The 24,264-nt window shown below is 38.8% G+C and overlaps 1 protein-coding gene across 1 annotated transcript in view; it reads right to left on the reverse strand.

The window, feature by feature from the left end:
* LOC108802119 (GPI ethanolamine phosphate transferase 1-like) overlaps positions 1–24,264 on the reverse strand; it is an 82,250-nt gene that overhangs the window by 25,812 nt on the left and 32,174 nt on the right. Inside the window, exons 5-9 of the mRNA XM_018574009.1 lie at positions 20,541–20,627; positions 16,765–16,820; positions 15,883–15,958; positions 13,970–14,043; positions 7,167–7,209 (exon numbers count right to left, since the gene is read on the reverse strand). Of these exons, the coding sequence (XP_018429511.1) occupies positions 7,167–7,209; positions 13,970–14,043; positions 15,883–15,958; positions 16,765–16,820; positions 20,541–20,627 (336 nt within the window). The remainder of the gene's footprint in view (positions 1–7,166; positions 7,210–13,969; positions 14,044–15,882; positions 15,959–16,764; positions 16,821–20,540; positions 20,628–24,264) is intronic.

A 24,264-nucleotide genomic window follows, 5' to 3' on the forward strand; every position in this document is an offset into this window, starting at 1 on the left:
CCCCACTTACCTGAATTGTGGGGTTCTTCTTCCTGCAGGCTGCTTTTTTTAATCTGCACAGCTGTGCGAGGCTCCCCCCACACAGCCGCATCATCCATTCACAGATCATTTGAAAGGATCTTTGAATGGAGAAGCTACAAGTCCCATTAGCCTCCACAGCAGAGAGACTTGTAGTTCTTAATGGAGTAAGTGCAGTGACATCTTGTAGTCCATTCATACTTCCTCCCGTCTTTCCATAAACCCCTATAAATTAGCACTCAGAATGAGAACGGAAGTGTCAAAAATCTGAGCTAATCAGGACTCTACTGGTTTAAATATTGCCGTCAGCCTAACACTGCAAACATGCTTACAGCAGGGAGAAGCAGAGTGATAACCTCCTCATTGCACTGCTCTTCTTTTATTGTCCAGTAGGCAGGCTGGAGACCAAGCTGTATTAACAGAATTCCAACTGGACCTGTATAACCGCTCTCCAATCCAGTAGGATACCAGCTGTGCAACCTTATCGTAATACATAGTCACCTCTATAGAGCAAGCCCATTTTTATCAGTTCTGCTACCAAAGGGGGTTAGGTACCTTGCCCAATTCCAAGTTTTATACTCAATGTTACAGATCTTTATCAGACATTTCTTATTAAATAATGTAGAAGCCTGTTAAAAATGTAAAAAAAAAAAAGTTAAAAACATACTCATAGACCATGGCTTACACAATTTAAAACAGTTACACTTTAACGGCTCTAGCCTTCTGCAGCTGCTGAATTACCAGAATTACAAAAATCTTTTGGCAAGTAAACCTGTGATGTACTTAATAAGATTGAAAACCCGCGCTAAGGATCTAGTGATCTATCTAACTGATATAGAGCTGCTATGAACAAAATAAATTTATAGCAGCGCTAAATATCAATCAATACTGACAAATGTCGGTCGTATGTGCAAAAAAACCCAACAACAATGGAATCAATTTGAACAAATATTAATTAACATACAGTAAATAAAATTGATATAAATTAATATAACAATGTGATAAGGCCCCAACGAAAATATTGTGAACAAGTGTGATTCAAAAAGTCCCAAACGTGAAACATATAAAGTCCTTTTGAGAAAGTCCTTTGATGACAAAGCGCGTTAAGGGCAGGTCCTACTGACGGTGTTCCTGTAAACCACTGGGAGTCTGTGGAGGAGACTGTTTTGTTGCCAGCCGGACAAATAGATTTTAACACGAGTGTGTTATATTTTATTTAATACATCGTTTTTATACTGTACAATGAGTGATTCCTTCATTTTTTGAGTGATGCGAGAATGCTGCCATCTACACATTGAGAATCCGTGTCCTACTATCGATATTGGGAAGTGACTGCTTCAAACCAATTGGGAGCTCCGATTGATTTCTGATTTAGTCAAACATTTCTGGTAAGTGTTTGACTATGGGGGGCTGGTGGATAAGGAGCATGAACAATCTTTCACGGAGTGGATTTTCTTTTTTTTGCACTTATATGTTTCACGTTTGGGACTTTTTGAATCTCACTTATTTGTTCACCATATTTTTGTTCCCCTCGTTGGTGTATTATCCCATTGTAAAATTAATTTATACCAATTTTATTTATGTTAATTGATATTTGTTCAAATTTAGACCATTGTTATTGTTTTTTTGCACATATGTCTGAGATTTGTCAGGATTGATTGATATTAAGCACTGTGTGTTGTATTTTCAAAACTGTGATATACATTGCCTATCCCAAAAAAAGTCACCACCTGGATTTCGGGAAGTGTTATGATCTGGGGTTGCTTCAGTTGGTTAGGTCTAGGTTCAGCAATGCTATGTGCCCAAAAATGAGGTCAGCTGCCTGCCTGAATATATTGAATGACCAGGTTTTTCAATCAGTGGAATTCTTCTTCCCTGATGGCATGGTCATATCCCTACATGACAATGCCAGGATTTATTGGGCTTAAATTGTGAAAGAGAGGTTCAGGGAGCACGAGACATCATTTTCACACATATATTGGCCACCACAGAGTCCAGACCTTAACCCCATTGAGAATCTTTGGGATCTGCGGGAAAAGACTTTACGCAGTGGTCTGACTCTCCCATCATCACTACAAGATTTTGGTGAAAAATGAATGCAAATCTGGAAGGAAATAAATGTTGTGACATTGCATAAGCTTATGGAAACAATGCCACGATGAATGTGTGCTAGAGGGTGGTCCAATGAAATATTAGAATGTGTTACTTTTTTGGGGGGCTGGCAGTGTATGTATATTCTAGCAATGTATTTAGCTGTGTATGTATTTAGTCTACATGGAGTTTAGTTTTATTGCTATAAAGGAGAACTCCACTTTCATTAACATTAATATAGCATATACAATTGCTATGAAAAAAATGTCTTCACTAAGATACAATTTTTAGGCATTCCCTGCAATATTAATTCCAGTGAGTCTGAAAGGACCTTGTGAAAGAAACAGGAGTTTCTTCAGAACGGAACAGGGTCAAAATCTGCACCACATTTTTGTTAATGAAGATAGATCACCCAGAGCAGATTGTGTTCATTTTCAACAAAAGGGGAGTTACACTTTAACACACAGGTTCACTTTAAAAAAACTTGTTTTGCTACTGTATCATGTACTCATAAAAACTTCCCTATTTTCCCTCAAGTACAATAGCTAGTAAACAAATAGGATAGATGTTTAAATTCCCTCTGTTATGATTTATACCTTTAATAGAATCTTTCATAATAATCCACACTTATATTGGTGGAAGGTGCATTCTATTCCGATACTGTGATGCTTTAAAAAAAATGCCAGCATTTTACAGGTTGCTTTTCCTCCCTCTACAAGATTTGTCTTTTTCTGGTGTAATGTCTGCTGCATTCACACACCAAGCTAAGTTAATACCAGCATTAGCATAATCATAATCTAGAGAGGGCGCATTTAAGAAGAATTACTTATCTTTGAGACTTTTATGACTCGGTAATTGATAGGGCATGAAAACCCTGCATGTTGTGGATAAGATTCTAGCTTTTGCAGTATAATGATTTAGAGTAGAATGTTTATTTAAACAGTTTAAACCCATTGCCCCGCGGCATCCATCAGGGATTTATTTCACCAGTATCACTGAGCATTTTCTTACAGTAAGGAGCACTCTGTTAACTACCTGACAAATATCTAAAGGCAAGATTATCTACACTTTCTTTAAACGTATCAGAGCAAGAACTACTACAAAGCAAACATTTGCATATTATTGAGTTTAAATTGTACAAGAATATATTAAAGCAGAACTATGGGGTTAAAGCTTTTCCCCATAGTTCTCCTTAGGGTAACGGGAGGACACAAACTAGCGTCCTCCCGTCACCCTAAGCTCAGTATACCGCGAACTACAGCTTGCGGTATACTGAGAGGCCACAGTATACCGCGAGCTACCGCTCGCGGTATACTGAGACGCCGCAGCTGAAGCAGATCCCGACAATTATGTCTGGATCCAACCAGCTGCGTGAGTGACAGCTGGCTCTGCCTATCTGGAGGCAGAGCCAGCTGTACCCGCCCCCTCCCCCGTCCGATCCGCCAGTCAGCGCTGGCGGAGCGGAGCGGGGAGGGGGGAATCCAGCCACTGTCACGGCAGAGAGCTGTGGCAGGATCGAGAGGTGAGCGAATGGCTGTATGTGTTCGCTCACTTCTCGATCTACTGAGCCGACCTGTGACAGTCTCATTGTCACAGGTCGGCTAGAAGTATGAGGTGAGTGAAAAGCACTCACCTCATAGTCCTCCTTTAAACATAATATTTACACCTTGACTAGAGATGAGGATACTTGGAGTACATTGTCTTTGGAGAAAAATGCAAACATAACGCTTCAAAAAAAAAAAGGGCTGCTGGGTAAGAATATTTACATTAGTTTACATTGGAAATATACTGTAAATCTGTTCAGTTGGTTAGTCTGCCAGGAGATCTGGCGTACATCATATACGTGCCTGATTTAAAGTAATATTAAGCTCCCAAACTTTTTTTCAATTATAAATAAGATCAAAGAAATATATATACATTGGCCAGCAAAGTATTTCTTTACATATTTGCCCAAACACTTACAATAATTTCTTACAATGTTTCTGAACAGCTGCTTCCATGTCTCTCAGCTCAGCTTCCCTGAACTTCCTGTCTAGTACACGATCACAAAGAACAGAGCAGTTGCCAGCAGCTTTCCATTTACTAGCTTGGAGAAGGGAGAAGAAAGGAAGGAGGAAGTTGAAGGGAGGAAGGGGGATGTCAGAGACCATTCGTTAATGCGCATGTGCGGGGTCCCATTTTCCATACTATTGGAAAACGGGCACTTGCGCACATGCCACAGAAAGGCTGTGAAAAAGTGCGCCAAATGGCGCACAGGAAGTGACGCAGTGCGCTAATAGATCACACTATTTAAACCAAGCCTGCCTGTCTCAAAACTGCTGGATTGTCTTTCAGCTCCCCTGTGTTCCTGTGTTTCTTTGCCTTGTATTGCCTGACTTGTGACCTGGATTGTTCGTGACCATTCTTGTTTGCTGCCTGCCCTTGACCTTGGATCGTTTACTGGACTTTGCCTCTGCCTGACCCCTTTTGTACCTTGCCTGCCCCATCTGTGTAACCTTGATTACGGATCCTGCTCTGCTCTTCTCCCAGCAGCTGGACTCCAGCTTGCACCATGTAAATCACCACTGGCACCCGTGCCACTCACTGTCTGATTGGACACTGTCCCCAACTCCAGAGTCCTCGGGACATGATGTGCAAGGGAGGCCTCCTCACGCATTCCGTCTCCAACCAGGTATGTGACAGCGGATCAGGAAGGAGGGAAGTGACTTGTCTTGCTTTGCCTGTGTGTTTGTGTGGAGACACAACACAGCTTACTGGCACACACAAGGGTGGCTCCATAGGACTTTGCAAGGGAAAGGAGCCAATCTAAAACAGGATATCAGGCCCAGTACTCAAGGGGCAGCTGATTCTGCAGGAAACTAACACTTTAAACATCAAGCAGCAGTATTCATTGTAAGTGATTTCATCAACATTTAAAATAGCTTAAACTTTTTCTGACTTTATAATCATTTTAAAGGTTCTAATCTTCCTATGGTACAATGCTCTTAACTATAGGAGGCCCGATCCCCCTTTCAGATGTACACAGCTTCCTTCCACTCCCTTGTTATCTGTTAACCTAAGAAAGGATTTAAATTTCTGCCCATCCAGATCTGAGATTTACACAGCTCTGCCACACAGCAAAGTCTTGTCTAACAGGGAAGAGCTTTGCTAAATAACATCTACAGGTTTTGAATCTGGGCTTCTCCTGGAAGAAGTAGAACACTGATGAGCTCATCTTTCTATCACTAGTCTTAGCTGTGCTGTACAGGGGATTGCAAACTCAGGAATTCAGGCACTTAGACTGCTTGCATCTAAAATACATTTAACGTACAACTCACCCTGATTGTAGAAAAAAAAGCTCAGGAATCCTCTTAATTTAGTGCAAACTCTAATAAGTTAAATTCATTTTAAAGCCTATTTCTATAGATAAATACCAGATGATCCTGCCAGTCAATCCTCCAAACTCCTGCAGGGTGACAACTGTTTGTGGACTGCAGTAAACTGCTGTAATGCTGTCCCCCTGCACGGAGCACATTATTGTGAAGTTGTATTTTTAGCAACAAATCCACATTAAAAGATGTTAAAGCACACAAATAGCTATATCTGTCAGTCTTCTTCAGCCACTGATGAAGTAACTCACACAATTGGATTATTAAGTTACTTTGTCTCAGCACTTGGCTGAACTCTTAGGGCTAGTTCACACCAGTCCCAGTGCTTTCCAGCCCAATTAAGTGCTGCAACGCATTGGATCGAGATGTGCAGGGTCACCAGGGATGTGCAGGGTCACCAGGGATGTGCGGGATCACCGAGGATGTGCCGGGTCACCGAGGATGTGCCGGGTCACGGGGAACGCGCGGGGTCACGGGGAATGTGCGGGGTCACGGGGTACGTGCAGGGTCCGAGTGAACTTGCTGGGTCACAGGGAACGTGCTGGGTCATAGAGGATGTGCAGGGTCACCAAAGATGTGCGGGGTTGCCGGAGATGTGCGGGGTCGCCGAAGATGTGCGGGGTCGCCCATGATGTGCGGGGTCATTGGGGATGTGCAGGGTCCCTGAGGATTTAAAATGTAATGGATTTCTTTAGCAATCACAACAACCCTCCAAATGTAGTTAAAAAAATAAATAATAATCCCACGGTCACTGCACTGCCCAAGTGGTGGTACCACTATGAATATTAAGGAATGCACGTGCATGAGAGAAGCAAAGCATTGTGGGAAAAGCAGTATTTCCACTCCCTACACTGTAGTTTCCACTGTGCAAAGCAGTCTGGCAGTCATTTAAAAAAACCTGTGGAGCCTGAGAGGACAACTAAAAAAGTATGTTTATTTGTTTATATCCAGGATGTGCATATGCCGGCATCATCCACACACCGCGTACATTGCTGGCATATGTTTTTTTTTTAAAGCCTCTGCAAAAGGTGGAAATGTCCTTTAAGGAATCTAGGCCATTAAGAATTCAGGCTTTTCAGAAGGCAAAACAGGGCCCTACCTAGCACTTGCTAGGTGTACATAAGAAACATGACTGTGAATGTAAGAGCCTCATAACACTATTGTAAATGTAAGTGTATTATTTTCTTGAAGAGGCACAATAACAATTCCATCAAGAAGATGCTGTGAAAATTGTATATATTTGCAGACATTCTATAAAGTCTAGAAGGGTCACTGTCTTGGCAGATGCAGGGCAAAAAGCACATTTATTAAAACGGCCTCGTAATCGCTGGCTGGCTCTTCTGAAAGTGCAATGTGGAAAACTGCTTTTGCTTTGAAATTGCCTATCTTACTTTCGAAAATGTATTCAGAATCACTCCTTATTTACGGAAATATTTCCTTCAACCAAATTAATAAGAAATACAATTTAAGTGCCCTTCTGAACCTTTCTTCTTGCAACATTGTATTTATGGAGTGTGACTGATTACAGAATGGGAGAGAATTTATTGAAAGAGTTTCTGTTTATGCCTGTCCAATTCTGCCAAACAAACACAAATGCCTCCATGCACTAATGTTCTGAATATTGCAGAATGACTTATTGGAACACAGCCTGTTGGTTTTATTGGCACAGAGTATCTAACTGTGACTTACCAGAGACATTATGTCCGATATCACAAGAACGATGAGAAAAAGACTGAAAGGAAACAAAGTAAAATTTCATTTCAGCACAGGAAAATGATATATTTAAATACAGATCAATAAACCTTACACTTTATCAAATACTTTACCAAATACAATCATTTTAGAAGATTCCTTACAGCTTACACAGCATAAACCATAATAAAACATTTTCATTTTGAAGACCTTAGAGGACATTACTGTAAGATTTTCATTTTGAAGACCTTAGACGATATTACCGTAAGATTTTAAGGGAAAAGGCATTTTTTGCACTGAAACAAAAATCCAGACAAAACCTGTAACTCAGTAAATAACATGCCGAATGGAAAACTATTCATTTATTTGCTCTGTTTTTTTTCTTCTGTATAGGAACCAACTATCAAACACAATGTTGCCTGATTGAGCAGTGAAAATCTTTCTTTATTTGCTTAGAACTTCAGTTCTGAAAAGTCTGCAATCCTCAACTAGGAAATGATTACTAACCTTCAATACAGCTCATTATAAAATGTTGAAGTTCTTATTTGCAGACAGACTTTACTGTACCTGAACTAACATGGCAGGCATTCTGTTTCTGTATAAATGGAAAGCAGTTTCACATGGACATATAGCCAAGAGCTATGAGTAATAATGGGTAAGTGTGTATAATCAACATAGCCGATATCAAAATCACCACTGTCTAATGCTCCATGGTGGTTGTGTGCTTGTAATTCAAAGGAGGCCAGCATGGACCTTTGTGGAAGTGGATGCAGCAAAGGTGAAATTATGTAGCCATTTTATATAAGGGGGCTTACTATTTTACTCTAGATACTTAATTGGAACCCTAAAGTAACAAGGATCCCGGTCACCTATAGCCTCCTGTTTTAATGCAGCTGTAATTCAAAATCTCAGATTAAAATTCAAGCTCCATCTTAGGATATCAATGCCATTACATCAAAACAGTATTTAACTCTATACTAGTATTGTTACTGGTACAATATGTCAATTTTATTAACAGATGCAGCCCATTCCCCAAAAAGATGGCAGTCAGCTTTTAAAGGCAGCAGATAGGAAGTATAAGACAGGGAAGAGAGATTTTGTGGAGGGAAATGCAGGCAGATGAATCACAATGGGTCAAAGGCATATAGGGACGAAGGGAAATGGGCTAGGTCAGGATGAAGGGAGAAGGACAGATGGATCTTAAAAAGAGAAGAGGGGAGGAGCACAGCAAGCCAGGCTGATCAGGATAGAAAGGTTAAAAGTATAGAAGGAGGTTAAGATACATATATAAAAAAGCTCTATCACTTGCATTCTCCACTTCTGTAAATTAGGTGATACAATGGTTATTTACCTTAAAAGAGTAAACTACAATGACAGCAGAAGATGCTGGGGGGAATTTATCAAAACTGGAGCAGACAAAATCTGGAGCAGCTGTGCACAGCAACCAATCAGCTTCTCTCTTCAGTTTGTTCAGTTAAGATTTGAAAATAAAAGAGAACGGCTGATTGGTTGTCATGCACGTCTGCTCCAGTTTTGATAAATTCCCTTTGCTGTCTTTTAGGCACCATTTCTCTTTGGTGAAAAGTTCTTACAGGCAGGTGGGGAGTGGGATGACTCAATCCTCTTTGTGTGCAAATTTATAGCTTGAGCTAGTGAGCTCTGTAAACAGACTTCTTTAGCATTGCAGGCAAAGATAGCATTACAACATGTAAAAAGGAACTATGATTCCTGCCGATGTTCCTAATCACCTAGGAGTTTTGGATTTTTCTGATCACCTTTGAGTATTCCAGTATCTCCTGGTGCATTGTGAATAATATACAATAATATCAGATGATCTAACTCTTCAGCATACAATTGTATAATGCCTGATGAAGAAACCTAAAAAAAGGCCCTGAAAGCTTGCATACACAATTGGGGGGATTTATCAAAACTGGAGCAGACAAAATCTGGAGCAGTTGCCCATAGCAACCAATCAGCATCTCTCTTCAATTTGCTCAGGTAAGATTTGAAAATAAGAGAGAGAAGCTGATTGGTTGCAGTGCAAATCTGCTCCAGATTTTGTCTGCTCCTGTCTTGATAAATTCCCCTCAATGAGTTGTAGTGCACTCCACTGCAATCTACATTGACGTACGTGTGGAATGCACCGCAAAGGATCCACTAAAGTATGAATCAGCCCTTACAGTCCAAACAATTTGATGATGGTTGGTAACTTGTATTTAGAAGATGGAATGACTCTGATATATATCAAACATTAACAAGCAATGTAGTCATGCTATGTAGTATATTATTCATCTGGCCATGCAATACAGTGCTGGAAATTAATGCAGAGCTGTAGCCAATCTTTTAACATTTTTAATAAAAAAATAACAAATTCACAGCATGAGACCTGCTATTGACCTGCAGGACCCATCCTAGGGATGATGCCCTGGTTTCATCAATCCATTGTTATAGTACATGCAAATCTTTGTACTTCATATCTCTGTACATGGCACAACATATTCCATCCAATCCTGCAATTAAGAAGGATATTTAGTCAACATGCACTTTGATGTGATGTCACATTATTAACTTCTCCCTACATTTGCCTCCTCAATGAAAAAGGTATAATATAAAACTAACCCTGCATTAAATAGGTAATTACACATTGTAATTATGCAATACTTGTTTTGGCATAGAGTCTTTTTCTGCAAATATGACATTTTATAGAAAGAATAAATAATTAGCTTTTAAAATATATGCAGAACCAAGACATAAAGACATTTGTGCTGCTCCAAGCACACCAGTAGCCAGAAATGTTGCAAAAACAATGTTCTCTTATTTTGGATACAGTTCAGTTTTGGATATAAACAAAAATCTGGAAGACAGATTGTGACCGCCAAATGTATTCTTCATGTGTGTTAAATTAATTAGAAACCAAGCAATTCTAGAGCATAGCAGCTCTACCACACAGAAATGCATTAGGCAATACTAAGAAAATGTACTTCAAAAAAGTGTCTGCATAAGTTCAGCTAAATATACCCAGCATACCCTTTATGAAGATATATTATAGTTTTTTATAGTTTATTGTGGACAGCTTGTGTACAGAACAGTTAATAAGGACTGCCTTCATGAAGTAAAAAAAAAATAAAAAAAATTAAAGGGCCGGTCCACCCAAAAGTAATATCTCAGTCAGGTGATCTAGAAGGCCATAATGGCACCTATGGTTCAGTATTTATGACAGCAGTGTTAGGGAAGGCAGCACCATAACTCAAACTGCACACCTTTTGATGACTTTTACTTATTTCGTTTTCCCGTTCTGAATTATACAAGTGCAAAGGATGTTGGGAAGAGTCAGAAGGCACATTGTAGATCAGGAAACATGAAACCATCTCTCCTTGCTCTTGTTTGATGATTTATACCATTGGTAGGCAAGCTTGGCACTCCAGCTATGCTGAAATTACGTCACCATGCCACTGCCTGTGGGAGTCATGCCTGTGTCAGAGTTTTCAGCTTTATGAATATACCTGCCTGTGTTTTATTTTCATATATTAAGTCAATATTTCCCTTTTTAGCAGATGCTGAACCATAAATGTTCATTATATCTCTTGGAGGCTCCGGTGGTGAGATCTCTGCACTTGAGTCCTTTTATCTGAAAACCTGCGACAGTCATTACAGGAGGGCCTCAATCTCACTACTGTAAAGATATGCAAAAACACGCACCATTTCTAGATGAGTGGATACAGAGATCTTGCCACTGGAACCCCAAAGTTATATAAGATGCAGCAAGGTTGTCAGACAGGACCACGTCACGGTCCCCCCTAGTCGTGCCTACTGCTTTCTTTATTGAAAGTACTGCCTCTGTTACTGAATATCTCCCACTGAGAGCAGCAGTGCCTGGGAAGGTAGCACGTGAGACACAAAGGAGGATTTGTCTCAGTCAGAAAACAGATGTCCTATGCAGATCACATTTTTGATATACATATGAAAAAAAATAGTAAATACTTGGTAACATACATTGTTACACTCTATCACTCAATGTCACTTTCAGACTATCTACAAGTGTGATTTTACACAGAAACAATTGTGAGGAAAAGTGAGAGATGATGTGATCTTTGTAAACATCTCATGGTTGTATTATGGGTTTCTTTTATGGGGCTCAATTGCTTGGTAGTGGCTGCACTTCCACCTACAAGGGACCCTACAGAGGACAGGAGGGGCCCTGGAGAAGTCGATTAGAAAAAAAAAAGGTGGGGGGGCAAATGAAGAAGAGTCCAAATAAGTTTTTAAGAGCAAGAATAAAAGCATCAAAGTGCCAACAGGTTTCAGGGGAAAACACAGACCCACCTCATCAGGGCTTTAGGTGTAATTCAAAAGGGAATACCTCGGGGAATGGGCTCAGGGAAAGTTACAATGATAGTGACCTCAAATAAAAGGGCACATGCAGAAGTCAGCAATTGGGTGACTAGTTTTTCTAATTTTACACAGAGACAGCTTAATTTTGATAGCCACCCCTGCTATGCAATAAATAACGATTTCAGGCTGTAATTTTGACAGCCGGTAACTGCTGGTAATAACAGCATGGGAAGCAGAGGCAGGGGGAGAGGAGCCGAACATAGGAGATACAGTCTAGAGATATTGTTAAAGTTCCTTTTTAGAATAAATCTCCTACATTTAAAGTCCTGAAGTGGTTATTAAGGATATAACAATCTGAGATCTTAACTGTTTTTGTTTCCCAGTTCCCACTAATCAACACTGAAACCTTCCTTAGAAAAAGTGAATGTTTTTTGTTTACTCTCATCTAGGAAATATAGACCGTTACAACATCAGACATTTTGATAGTTATTCGCCTTGCTGTTAGATGCAACAAACACTGGAGGCCAGAATTCATTATTCCATTTTCATTTTTACTGGTAATTTTCATATAAGATGCTTTTCTAGTAGCCAAGATTTTGCATAATAACATAATCAAGAATAAATAACAATATGTAATGCAATTGTAGTGAGCAGTAGACAGCATAAAGGAGGAAGAACGAGGTAAATATACCACTGTAATATAATACATGTATTCAATTCTCTGTGTAGTCATCTGGATGAACACATGCATTCCAGATAAGAAAAAATGCATTAGAAATCAGTCTGGCAATGTGTACTGTTTATAAAGCTCCAGCAGAAGCTTAGATAAAGCATTCTAACAGGATATTAGGCTCTGAAGGATTCCAACCTGTAACCTCAATCTACAAGCACAAAACAGTTTCCACTGAGCCATTTCTTTAGCTGTTTGTTGGCTTCTATCTAAAATATTCCTTTCACAGCTACAGAAAAAAAGCAGAATGAGACTTTACCATATCAAATCTTTGCCCAGCCTTGATCCAAGATGCTTTCATTTTTCAGGCGTTATTTACTGGCCTTCTGTTCTGTTCCCCCAATTAACATTGTAAGGCTTTAATGTGTCCAAAAAGCTTTTTTCTTCCTTTTGGTAAACTTAATACTACAGCAACTTTCTGCTGTATCTGTGCAGTGATTGTTAGAAGTTTATGAAAGATGACTTGCAGGCCCTATTAAATACCACTAAGGTTAACATTTCTGTTGCCCTATTGAAAGCTTTTGGCAGCTCCGTTAAAGCATAGCTTTAGGAAGATTAAAAAAAAAATAACCCAGTAATGCATTCATTTAAAATGATTAAACAAATTTTAAAACAAAGCTACTATAATTCACTCTCCCGCCTTGCACTGTTCTGTCAGTCAACCTTTCTTAACTTGTTGAGAGGAGAACACAGTTGTTCTATTCTGTTTGCTGCTGCGCCTTTATTGTCCAATCAGCAGGCTGGGGTGTACTGGTGACCAGTGGGGTTACTATAGCCTTAGCAGCCCATGCAGCCTCAATAAGGCTCTGAGGTGGGAGAGTAGAGGTTAAACCTGACTATAATCTTTGTGAATTCTCCAGTGAGAGCTGATGTCATACACACAGAATTACTCTTCAGGATGATCGCTAGTCAAAACTATCTCTTGCTTTCCCTGTGTAGCAAATAGCATTTTTTTTTAAAGAATGCTAGGTGTCTATGCAGTGTATCCCAGTCCTGTCCTTTATTGCCCTCATAGCCTCTGCTGCAGCCCAGCCACCACTCTGATAGGTACCTAAAAACCGACAAGACAGCTGAAGTTTGTAGTTCTGCAAAAAAAAACCCCACAGTTTAGGGAAATTTGTGTGGGTTATTCAGAAATTGTATGCAGTTACACTAAAAACAATGTAATCAAAAAACTATTATTATTATTGTTATTTCTGATGCTACTACAACATCTTCTTTATTGACTACTAATAGATTATATCCAGTGCTTGCTGTAGTGTGAGATCTTATACCCCTAAAAAAGATCAGTTGCTGCTGAAAAGACTGGGGAGCTACTGAAGAAAAAGTTGTTAGCTAGAAAATTAAGGTTAAAAGTTAATTTTCTGCTCTGCTGCCCCTCTCTTTTCTGGTAAATTATATCCACAGCACTGGTTCTGAGTAGCATACAGACTATGCCAACATTTCTTTTCCTATATGTCCTTGATTAAGGCATGCTACAGTATATGTTGAGACTAATGATATCTTCTGTATTGTCACAGCTGATATTGCCAGATGCTACAGAGAGAGAGGTTGATAGGGGCCCTATAAAAATTTTTTTTTTACTACAGCCCTGGCAGGGGTGCCTGGATCACAAGACAGTTTTAATAAACTGTACTAACATTTGGGGGGGGGGGGGGGGGATTTTACCACACATTACCACAGTGCATAAGTGTAAATAGGTTCGAACTTATGGGAATTAAACTGATGGCTGTTTTACCTTTTTGAGGAAATCTGTGCTGAGATCTGAACAGTTTCAAAAGCACACATCACCATAATGAAGGGGATGAGAATCTGTAAAACACAGAGCAGAATATTACAGGAGAAACATCCTTTCAGAGCTTTATACAAAAGACAGGTAAATAGTCTCTAACTAGTCAATGAATGATGGGGCAAATTCTCGTTGCTCTGCATGAATAATTTAGCATATTAGATGTATTTCAAATTAATGCTGCCCTTCTTTAACATAGGTTACAAAGACACCAAATGAATACAAGAATATAAGCTCTTTTAAAGATTCTGATTAATGCATGAGAAGGCACAATTCGTGGTTCAAAGAAGGAATATCATTAAATTCATAAAGTAACAGAAACATGGCAAATAATCCTCCTATTCCAATCACTCTATAAAGACTTATTAAAAACCTCTACATATTACTTTTTTTCAGTCTCAAAGAAGTAAAAAAAAAAAAAATAGAAAGAAAACGTGACTGGCAGGAATAAAACAAGTAGGTAACTTAAATGACAAAGGCCAGTGAATGTGTTAATGGGGCATTACAGGGGGATTATAGGAGAAACATAATTGTATTTGTTATAATATATATAGAGAGAGACAGAGAGAGGCAGAGAGAGACAATATAATTATACAGGTTATGGTGCGAATGGACTAAAGCAATCAAAAAGCCTTCCAACTAATTCACATGTCTCATCCCATCACATATCCCCAAAATAAGAGGATTATTCCTCATTTCAGGACAATGGGTGCAGTCTTGCAATTCATTGCTTTATGTCCCATCAGTCAGATGCACATCTAAAACCACTGGTGCATAGTGAAAATAGTCTAATAATTTAGAGCCATTTATTCCAAACGGAGTACAGCTGTTTCAGGCTTATGGTTTTTATGAATAATAAAATATATTAATAATGAAAAATGCCCGTGAAAAAAGATTGAGTGAAACTCTATCAATAATTTGTTTTTTTTAGTTTTGGAGGAAGGATAAGAATGTCCGTCAGGTTTGTGCGGTACTCTGTGTGTCCCCATTGAAGGATTTTCCATCAATTGGATTGAAAATCTTAAGAAGAATCGGATGGCGTTTCTATTCTTCAAAAAAAAAAATATTTGGACTTCTACATTTAGGTAGATCTCTTCTAAGAGAAATGCAGGGGCTGCCATTGTTCACCATCTACTGAAAATGGTGGTTTCTATGCTTATATGCTGACTTACTGGCTTCAATGTTCTCCGCATCACTGATTTTGAATGAGTTTGCACATCAGGAAAGTCAAAATAACATTAAATGTCCTGTGTACTTGCTCTGGGTTAGTGACCCAAGGTATTGAAAGCAAAGTGGTTAGCCTTCATGTTTCTCTCAGGAAAGATTTCCTTTAAAGCTGAAATTCTCTCTCCCACCTCTCACAGTTTGAGCTCTAGTGTTTAGCAGGTTATAGGAAACTGATAGTTTTTAAATATATTTTCCTCACTTATTTTTGTTTTGTACTATTTTGTGTGTATTTATTTTATTCAAGAAAATATGAATACTTTATATTTGGCACTGGCAAGCAGTAGGTGGAGCTCAGCATTAGTTTAAAATAATGTGTGATAAAGGGACCCACTGCTCTCCTTTTCTGCAAGTAACAATGGTAGCTTCTCAATAAGTGGATGAATGTGCTCTGTCAAAAGCATTCAGAGAGTGCTGGGCTTTCTTATTTTAGGGAAAGTCAATTGTTGCATAAAATATTTGCAAAGATATGGGGGGAGGGAATTACTTTCTTACTCTCAAGGGCTGAAAATGCACTGGTTGGGGTCTGGAAGGGGGGAGTGGGTGAATATGTTCTCAATGTTTGGAGTATATCTCAAGTCTCCATTTCCTAAGCTAATAATAAAGTATCCTAACTTCATAGAGTCTTAGCAACTCACCTTCCACATCATTAATGCTCCCATCACAAATGGGTTGAACACAGTAAGGAAACAATACACGGATGCAGGGTCAAAGCTAAAGAGGAAAAATGAGAAACACAATGGGAGACAGAAATGTCACATGTCTAAAATGTTTGGCCTTAAAGGGTAAATGTACAGTACTTCCAAACAAAAGTACTGTACATCTACCCACCCTCTTAGCCACTTCTGACTCTACTCCCCTCTCACTTTGCAGCTGCTTGCTTAGCCAAATCCGACTACTGTGATGTGTGGAAACTTCCCTACCACTGGCCAAGCCTGAGCAGAGGGTCTTTATAGGCTTTTATGGGGCCTTCTACCGGGCAACTTCAGTCTTGGGAGGTGTTTCCACAAGTGTACAAGGGCTTACTGTGCACACACGGTCAGCAGTGATGAATATATGCTTTAGCAACTAAACAACGCAGGAGGACGTCTCTCAGACAATTCAGGTAACTTAGTAGCTAGGGAGGTGGGGAGGTTGTTAGTTAAGATCAGGACAGCTAAGTAAAGTGGGTACTGAAGGATAAATCTATCTTTAGGTGCAAAATACACAGGTCTTTTCTTTCAGATAAACTGATGCTCCCTAGTTTGTTCAGCCAATGACCCTTCATGGACTCTTATAGTGCCACCCCCTGAAATTGGAAACCATCGGGAGATACCCCATAGAATATAAGGGCTCACTGTGCAAGCATGATCAACAGTGTGAAGGCTGCAACTAAAGGATGTAAATGTAGTGGCAGGCTACAGCTTCCATAAATAAGCAATGGGGGAGGGGTTGGGATATTAGTTGTAATATGATTATCATAAAGCTCTCAATGAATTGCCAGCATTTTTATTTATCCTGGTTTTATCACTCCTTCCTACCTGTTAATGGATGCTATATTCCCGGTACCGAAAAAGGCTGTGACTATGAAGAATACCTATAGAAATGTGAAAGAAAATGTTTAATCAACTCAGAAAGCAGACATGGTTGCAAAGTTTTCAGGGCAATGACTAAGAATGCCACACTTAGAAGAATGCTCCATTAAAAAAGAACCACAGAAAAAAACCTATTTGCATCCAGGGAGTATGGTGGCTTGAGATCAAAGGCTTCTTCTCCTAAATATATACAAAGGGGCTTTCACTACTAAACAATCAACAGAGGAAGGATAGCTGAAAAATAAAACCAAAGAAATAGGAGGGCGCCCCTAAAGGAATCAATATAAATCTTGCAGGGTGAACAAGGTAGAAGAATTCAATGCTCACCCATACAAATTTTATATATATAGAAAAAGGGGGAAAGAGAAAGAAAGGGGCTTTGTGGTGACCACTGAGAAATACCAGGGAATTGATCCAAAAATAAGGTCAATTGATTCGTAGATATAATAAAATTTAATTTAATACACTCAATTCATAATGTCAATACATATAAATATATTAAAATTCATCCAGATAAAAAAATCATAAATAGATGTATACAACATAAATAACCTCCCTGGAGCCCACACGGAAACCATTGCTCTCATTGTGTTCATATCTTATTAAATGATTCATTGTACATAATTATTCTATATATCAATAATTCAGCCATGATTCTGTGCTTGCTCCAGTCTTCAACGTGTTTCGCCGAGGCTTCATCAGGAAGATTTGGAGAGGTTAACCTATAGTATTTGTATGGGTATGAAAGTAAATTTACAATTGTCTACATGATAATTGATATATCAGAATCATTGATATCAGCTGGCCATACATATTTATAATGCAATAAATACCATCTTAATGACTCTTTTGCCGGTGATTGAATATCCATCTGCAGGGAGTTTCCCTACCCAAACAGGAGACAGGAACATCGGGGGAGACCATCGGAACGCAAGGAAGCCAAGTATCTGTCCTGATCGTACCTATGAGGTTAAAATTAGATAATCCAGATCTCTATTCCAACAATTTCTATAACAATCCATATGTCTATAATCCAAGGAAAATAGCCTTGAACAACCAAACTGCCGTCTCCATGACAAGGTTAGGACCAAATCCCAGCAACTTAATTGATCAATACTTTTTGTAAAACTTCACTTAGTGTATAACTATTAGTGTATAACTATTATTATACACTAAGTGAAGTTTTACAAAAAGTATTGATCAATTAAGTTGCTGGGATTTGGTCCTAACCTTGCCATGGAGATGGCAGTTTGGTTGTTCAAGGCTATTTTCCTTGGATTATAGACATATGGATTGACCAATACTTTTTGTAAAACTTCACTTATTGTATAACTATTAGTGTATAACTATTATTATACACGAAGTGAAGTTTTACAAAAAGTATTGATCAATTAAGTTGCTGGGATTTGGTCCTTACCTTGTCATGGAGACGGCAGTTTGGTTGTTCTAGGCTATTTTCCTTGGATTATAGACATATGGATTGTTATAGAATTTATTATATCTACGAATCAATTGACCTTATTTTTGGATCAATTCCCTGGTATTTCTCAGTGGTCACCACAAAGCCCCTTTCTTTCTCTTTCCCCCTTTTTTTGATATATATTGTATATATAGGGGTGGTGTCCCAGTTTGTGTGATGGTTCCTAACTTCTGTAATACATTTATATATATATAGAATTTGGGGATAAATATAGAGCAGAGGCGATACCACACCCAAGGGAAAAATATAGTAATACAGCATAAATTAGGGCTTTTAAGGTATCGAAAACACCCCTGATATTGCACAAGAGTAAGTTAAAATGACATCTTTATTTTGTACAAATACACCCATACGAATAGCTGGAAGTACACCACAGCAAAATAAGATTTTGGTCTCAATCTTGTAAAGGTAAAGTCACAATTACAGAGGCACTTGTCAAATGCACACTCTTTGATCAATCTAACTGTCAGGAGGTTATAGGAAAGTATCTAACTGTAGCTGTCTGGATTGGCAATCATAACGCCAAAAGTATAGCTCATCTTGGTGTGTGGTTGTGCATGTTAGAACATCACGGTAACAGCGCTTGAAGTAAAAATCTGCTAGAACTGGAACTAGAGTAAAATCATGGAAGTCAAATCTTATAAATATATACTTTAATCCAGAGTAAAAAGAAGTTAAAAAAAACTCAACAAGTTTTGGGATTTTTAGTTAACAACTTCCTTGCAGGCCAATTTAATTGTGGGATTCCAAGCTAATGTTGTTGGCCTTTTATTTTATCTTTTTGTTATTCAAATATAGTTCTAGGTCTATTATGCCACCTCTTATTGAGGCTGGTGAGTGCTTGTCTCTGGCGTGCTTATTACTGATTGAGATCGGTATCAGCAAAGGATTGGTGGTGAACACTTGGCTGTGGGTCTCAGATACAAAATACAACATTTTTATGTTATTGACCCACAATTATTTACATAACTACAGGGCTCTGTTATATGAAAAAGTTAGTCATCCTCAGCCAAACAGAGTAAGTTAAAGAGGAACTTTACCCATATCTTCAAAACACCAGCAAAAGCTCCAAGCAGATACTTCTAGATATTTGCAGGGTTTTTATTTTTTGCATTCCTTATTTTTCTTTTCTTCCCCAGTCTTCTAACAGTGGCCATTTTTACTAAGGGCAGTTTACTAGATCTCCCTTTACTTCCGGGTACTCTGGCACATGTGACTATAATGTGTGTCCATGCACAACCTCTCAGGGGAAGAAAATGCTTTTCTCTGAGATCTCGTGAGATTACAGATGAGATTTCCCAGCAATGCTCTACTGATGGATGCCAGGATGCAACGCTTGGGCACGATTACATGAATTGTGCCAAAGTGGACCAGTAAAGTGGGAAAAAAAGAAATTGTAAGTAAAATAAAAATAAGTTTGTTTCGCTAATAAATGTAAGATGATTTCATATCAGCATGCAGAGCTGTATGCTGATGTGATTGTTAGTCAAAGGAGGATAAAGGTCCGCTTTAAAGCAGACTTGTTCAAAAACAAAATCCAGAGCAGGAAGGTTTCTCACCTTCCTGTTTGCTATTTTCTAAACTGAGTTGTGCATGCCTATAATTCTGCTATTTGCATGAGCATGAGAGCTACAACATCTTGTTGCAGGCCAATCAAGATGGGCAAACATGTTGAACCAGGAAGAATATCAAGTGAATATGTCAGTAACAGCGATGGAGTATGCAAATGTTACAACACTTTAAGGTAAGTACAGTGGAGTTTAGAGCTGCTTTTAGCTAAGTGACAGGGGGCAAATATATACATTTTATAGGGAAAACCTGCAAATTAATGATAATTTAACTGACTAAATTATAAGATTCTTGCATGAGCCCAGTCATTATAGATTATCTTTCAAACAGTTTTTGCATTCCTGTACCGTTATACAAGACCTTTTACTCAAAACTATGTTATTTTAAAGCCGATAACCCAGAAATATGATGCATTTCTTCACAATGCTAACATGGAAATGACAAATGGGTACAGACGAAGTTTATGGAACATAATTGCTGAGCAGCATAAAATAAATAGGCAGGAAGTGTCTGAAGCCGAGACTAAGAGCCTATTTTTTATGTGTGTGGATTACTCCGCTCTGCAATCTTAAGAATAACTCATTTTTTCTTTAAGAAAATAAAATAAAAAATGTTATGCCCATGACAGATCTCTTCCATCATTATTTCTCCAGCACTCCACAAAAAAGCATACCAAAAAGAAGGCTCTTCGAATGTCATCCAGATTTAGTTGTCGAAACTGAGTTATATCTGTTCTGCAGGAGAAGTCAATACTGTTAAGCTGTGAAGGAAAAAAAAGGGAAAATCAATGTCATGTGTCATCCTAGTCACCTTCAATAACATTAGATGCCCCCTTGTGGTAAGCCATGAAATGAACATGTGTCAATAATAACCAACCAGCACCAACATAACCATGCTTAAAACCGGTAGTTATGCAAATGTACATATTGCAAGACCTCCAGATGAGCACAAATCAGCACATACAACATATCATTAAAATTATTTTTTAAGATTCTGAGAAATCAAAAATAAGTAGTAAAGGAGAAAAACTTTGTGTGATCAATGTAAAAAAAATAACTTGAGAACTTCTAATGGTTTGCCGTTAAGAGCATGTAGGTGTGACCACTGTTGGAAAACCACTCTTTGGCAATAGCTAAATATGTGCAGTATTTATATAAGAATGCTTGTAGGTCAAAAACAAATGTCCAGTGTTCTTCCCAACATTCAAGCCTAAAACATTATTTGTCTGCAAGTGACTACAATTTAGTTAGACGTTACAATATTTGTTTAGACTGGGATCCTGCAGTGAATGTGCTTTCCAACCTGGTTCACCATTAGTGATTCAAAATTGTTCATTATATGTAATGACCTCTGTATGGAGAAATGCGTAAACTGTATGTATTACAGCTTCACAATATAAAGAGCAAATTCAGTAAATTTAACTAAATGAAAGTATCTTTTGCTTTATTGAAGAATTTAAAGCTGAAGTTTAGGGGTCTTTTTGTTATGCAGCCCCAGGGATAGCATAGTGGAAGGAGAGTCACAAGTCACCTGCACACATGGAGTAAGAACATACATTTTGGTTTAATTTATTAAAGTATTGCCAGTATGAAAGAGTCAAACAAAATGTGTACAATTTTCCCCTTCCTTCTCTCTCTTTCACTCATAGAAGTTGTACTATTATTTTGATGAAGGTGGATCCTGTCATTCATGTTTTCCAGACTTTCACATTGATTTCTAAACTATAAAATTGATGGTGGTGGGTCATTAAAAATGAGTTAAAATGATTAAATACTGTGAAAGTAAGTACTATTGTATTTTGGGGGAATTTTTCGGCAAATAAACTACCCCCAAATGTTGATTTCTAGATTTTAAAATAGCTAGTGGGGGGTCTTGTTAAAATTGGGCCTAGTTAAACAATATTTTGGTGGCTTTCTTTTGGCAAATACAGTAATGTTGATTTGTAGATTTTAAAATGGCTGTTCAGAATGGGGCCTATTACAAATGATTAAATACTGTGCACATAGACATTACAACATTTTGGCAGTTTTGTTTAGGCAAACTAATTATACTCTAGGGCCCCTTTCACACTAGGGTAAGATTAGGTGCCTTTATATGCATTTTTAGAGGTTTTCTAAATGCATCTAAGGATTTCCAATGGATCCATTCACACCTTGCATTTAGATGCTTTTAGATGCAGTCAGTTTAGCTGTGTTTAGGAAAAAAAGAAGTCAGGTGCATCCAGGGAACAATTTTAGCTTTTAAACGCATGTAAACACATGCAAACACGTGTAAAAGCAAGAAAATGCAAGACACGTCTATTTGCTGAAATCTCATTTGCTACTTCAATGGATTGTTTCGATGGACAAAGGAAAGTTGCATCTAAAAGCATATGTGTGTAAACCCAAGTCATGTTAAGCATCTAGAAGCATAAAAAAGCATCTAGCCTGACAGATTTTGCAGACAGATCTCTGCATAAAAATGCAAGTGGACAGTGCGAATGAGGCCTAATGCTGATTTCTAGTTTTTAACCAGTTGACATCCGCGGTGTTAAACCCCCTTCCCATCCAGGCCATTTTTCAGTATTCAGCGCTGCGGTACTTTAACTGACATTTATTCCGTCATGCAGCGCTGTACTGAAATGAATTTTATACCCTTTTTTATGGACAGATAGAGCTTTCTTTTGGTGGTATTTATTCACCACTGGGGGTTTTATTTTTTTACTATATTAAGGAAAAATTACCGAAATAAAAAAAAAAACAGTTTCCCCTATATTAAATGATAAAACATTTATTATTACCCAATTTTTTGGTAAAATATAAAAGACGGGGTCACGTCGGGTAAAAAGACACTAAACATGTCAAGCCTTAAAATTGCGTGCGCGCGCGAAACCTCAAAAAACGATAATACCCAAAATTGGCCCTAGGCGACGCTTTAAAAGCTGTTACCGCTCATCAGTTTAGTGTTATCAGTGATTGATGGCCCTAAAATGATTGCTCTCACTGCGACGTTCGCGGCGATATGTAACATGTGTAGCGCAATTGTAATTTTTGCGCGCTGGGGCACCGGACGCGTATTTACGTTTATAGGCGCGTAAACGTGGGGGTGGGGGAGTTAAACATTTTGGGGGGGTTTTTTCCCCTTTTTTTATATGTGACTTTTATTTTATTTTATTTTTTTATGTGTTACTTTTATTTTTTTTTATTTATATTTTTTTTTGCACTTATTGTTATTGCTATTATATAGGGGGATAACAACCCCCTATATAATAGCAAAGGCACACTGACAGGTCCTCTTTATGGAGATATTAGGGGTCACTAGGACCCCTAATATCACCTATGGACCCCAAAAGAAGCTGATGAAGCAGAGATCTGCTTTATCAGCTTCTTCTCTCTGGCAATAGCAGCCAGATGACTGACAGGTGAATGCGGAAGTGATGTAACACACATCACTTCTGCATTCACAGCCCTGACGGAGATCAGCAAGGAGCTGATCTCTCATCCTCCTCCTCCTGACGCCCTCGGAGCCGGTCCCGGGATCCAAGATGGGCCAGCGGATCCCGGGAATCAAGGTGAGGGGTCAGGGGGGGCTATGGACCCGCTGATCGCCTTTATGTGAAACACCCGGTACCGGGTGTTCGCATTGGACGGGTCTTTTCTGCCCGTGCGTGCCCGCTAGGGGGCGCGCGCGAGCAGAAAAAAATAACCGTCTGGAGACGGCAACCCGCAGATGCAGCAGTGCCGTCCGTCCGTTTTTTTACTACGGGCGGACGGCAAGAGGTTAAAATGGCTGGTCAAGGTCCTATTCAAAATGAGGCCTAATACAATGATTTAATAGTGCATACATAAGCACTACAATATTTTTTTTGGGGGGCGGGGGGGTTTATGCAAAATGATTACACTCTACTGCTCATTTCTAGACGTAAAAATGGCTGGTATGAGTCCTGTTCAAAATAGGGCCTAGTACAAGTGACATTCTAGTGAATGTTTTCTCTGTTCAAAAAGTGGTCTAGTCAAAGTGCTTAAATACTGTGCACACAGTCAACACAATCTTTTGATGGCTTTTTTTAGTAAACTAAATACACTCTAATGTTGAAATAAATACTGCACACACACAGTCAATTAAATATTATTTGGGGGGTTTTATTAGGGATGCACCGATATCACTTTTTCCAGACCGAGTATGAATACTCATACTTTTCCTCAGGGTACTCGCCGATACCAATTACCGATACATTTTAAGTGCTGTGTGACAGTTTTTCTAAAACAATACAGACTATTGATTTTAGGACAATTGTGAAGTGCCAGGGTCTGGTCGCAGCAGCAAACGCTGTGCCCCTGGTAGTTCTGCCACTGACTCTGAGCTGTAGAGGAACTACCAATCTCAGCAATACATTATACAGCAATGCAGAATACCAT

Source organism: Nanorana parkeri, unplaced genomic scaffold (genome assembly GCF_000935625.1).
Source record: "Nanorana parkeri isolate BGI_ZX_2015 unplaced genomic scaffold, ASM93562v1 scaffold49, whole genome shotgun sequence".
Classification (NCBI taxonomy): Eukaryota; Metazoa; Chordata; class Amphibia; order Anura; family Dicroglossidae; genus Nanorana; species Nanorana parkeri.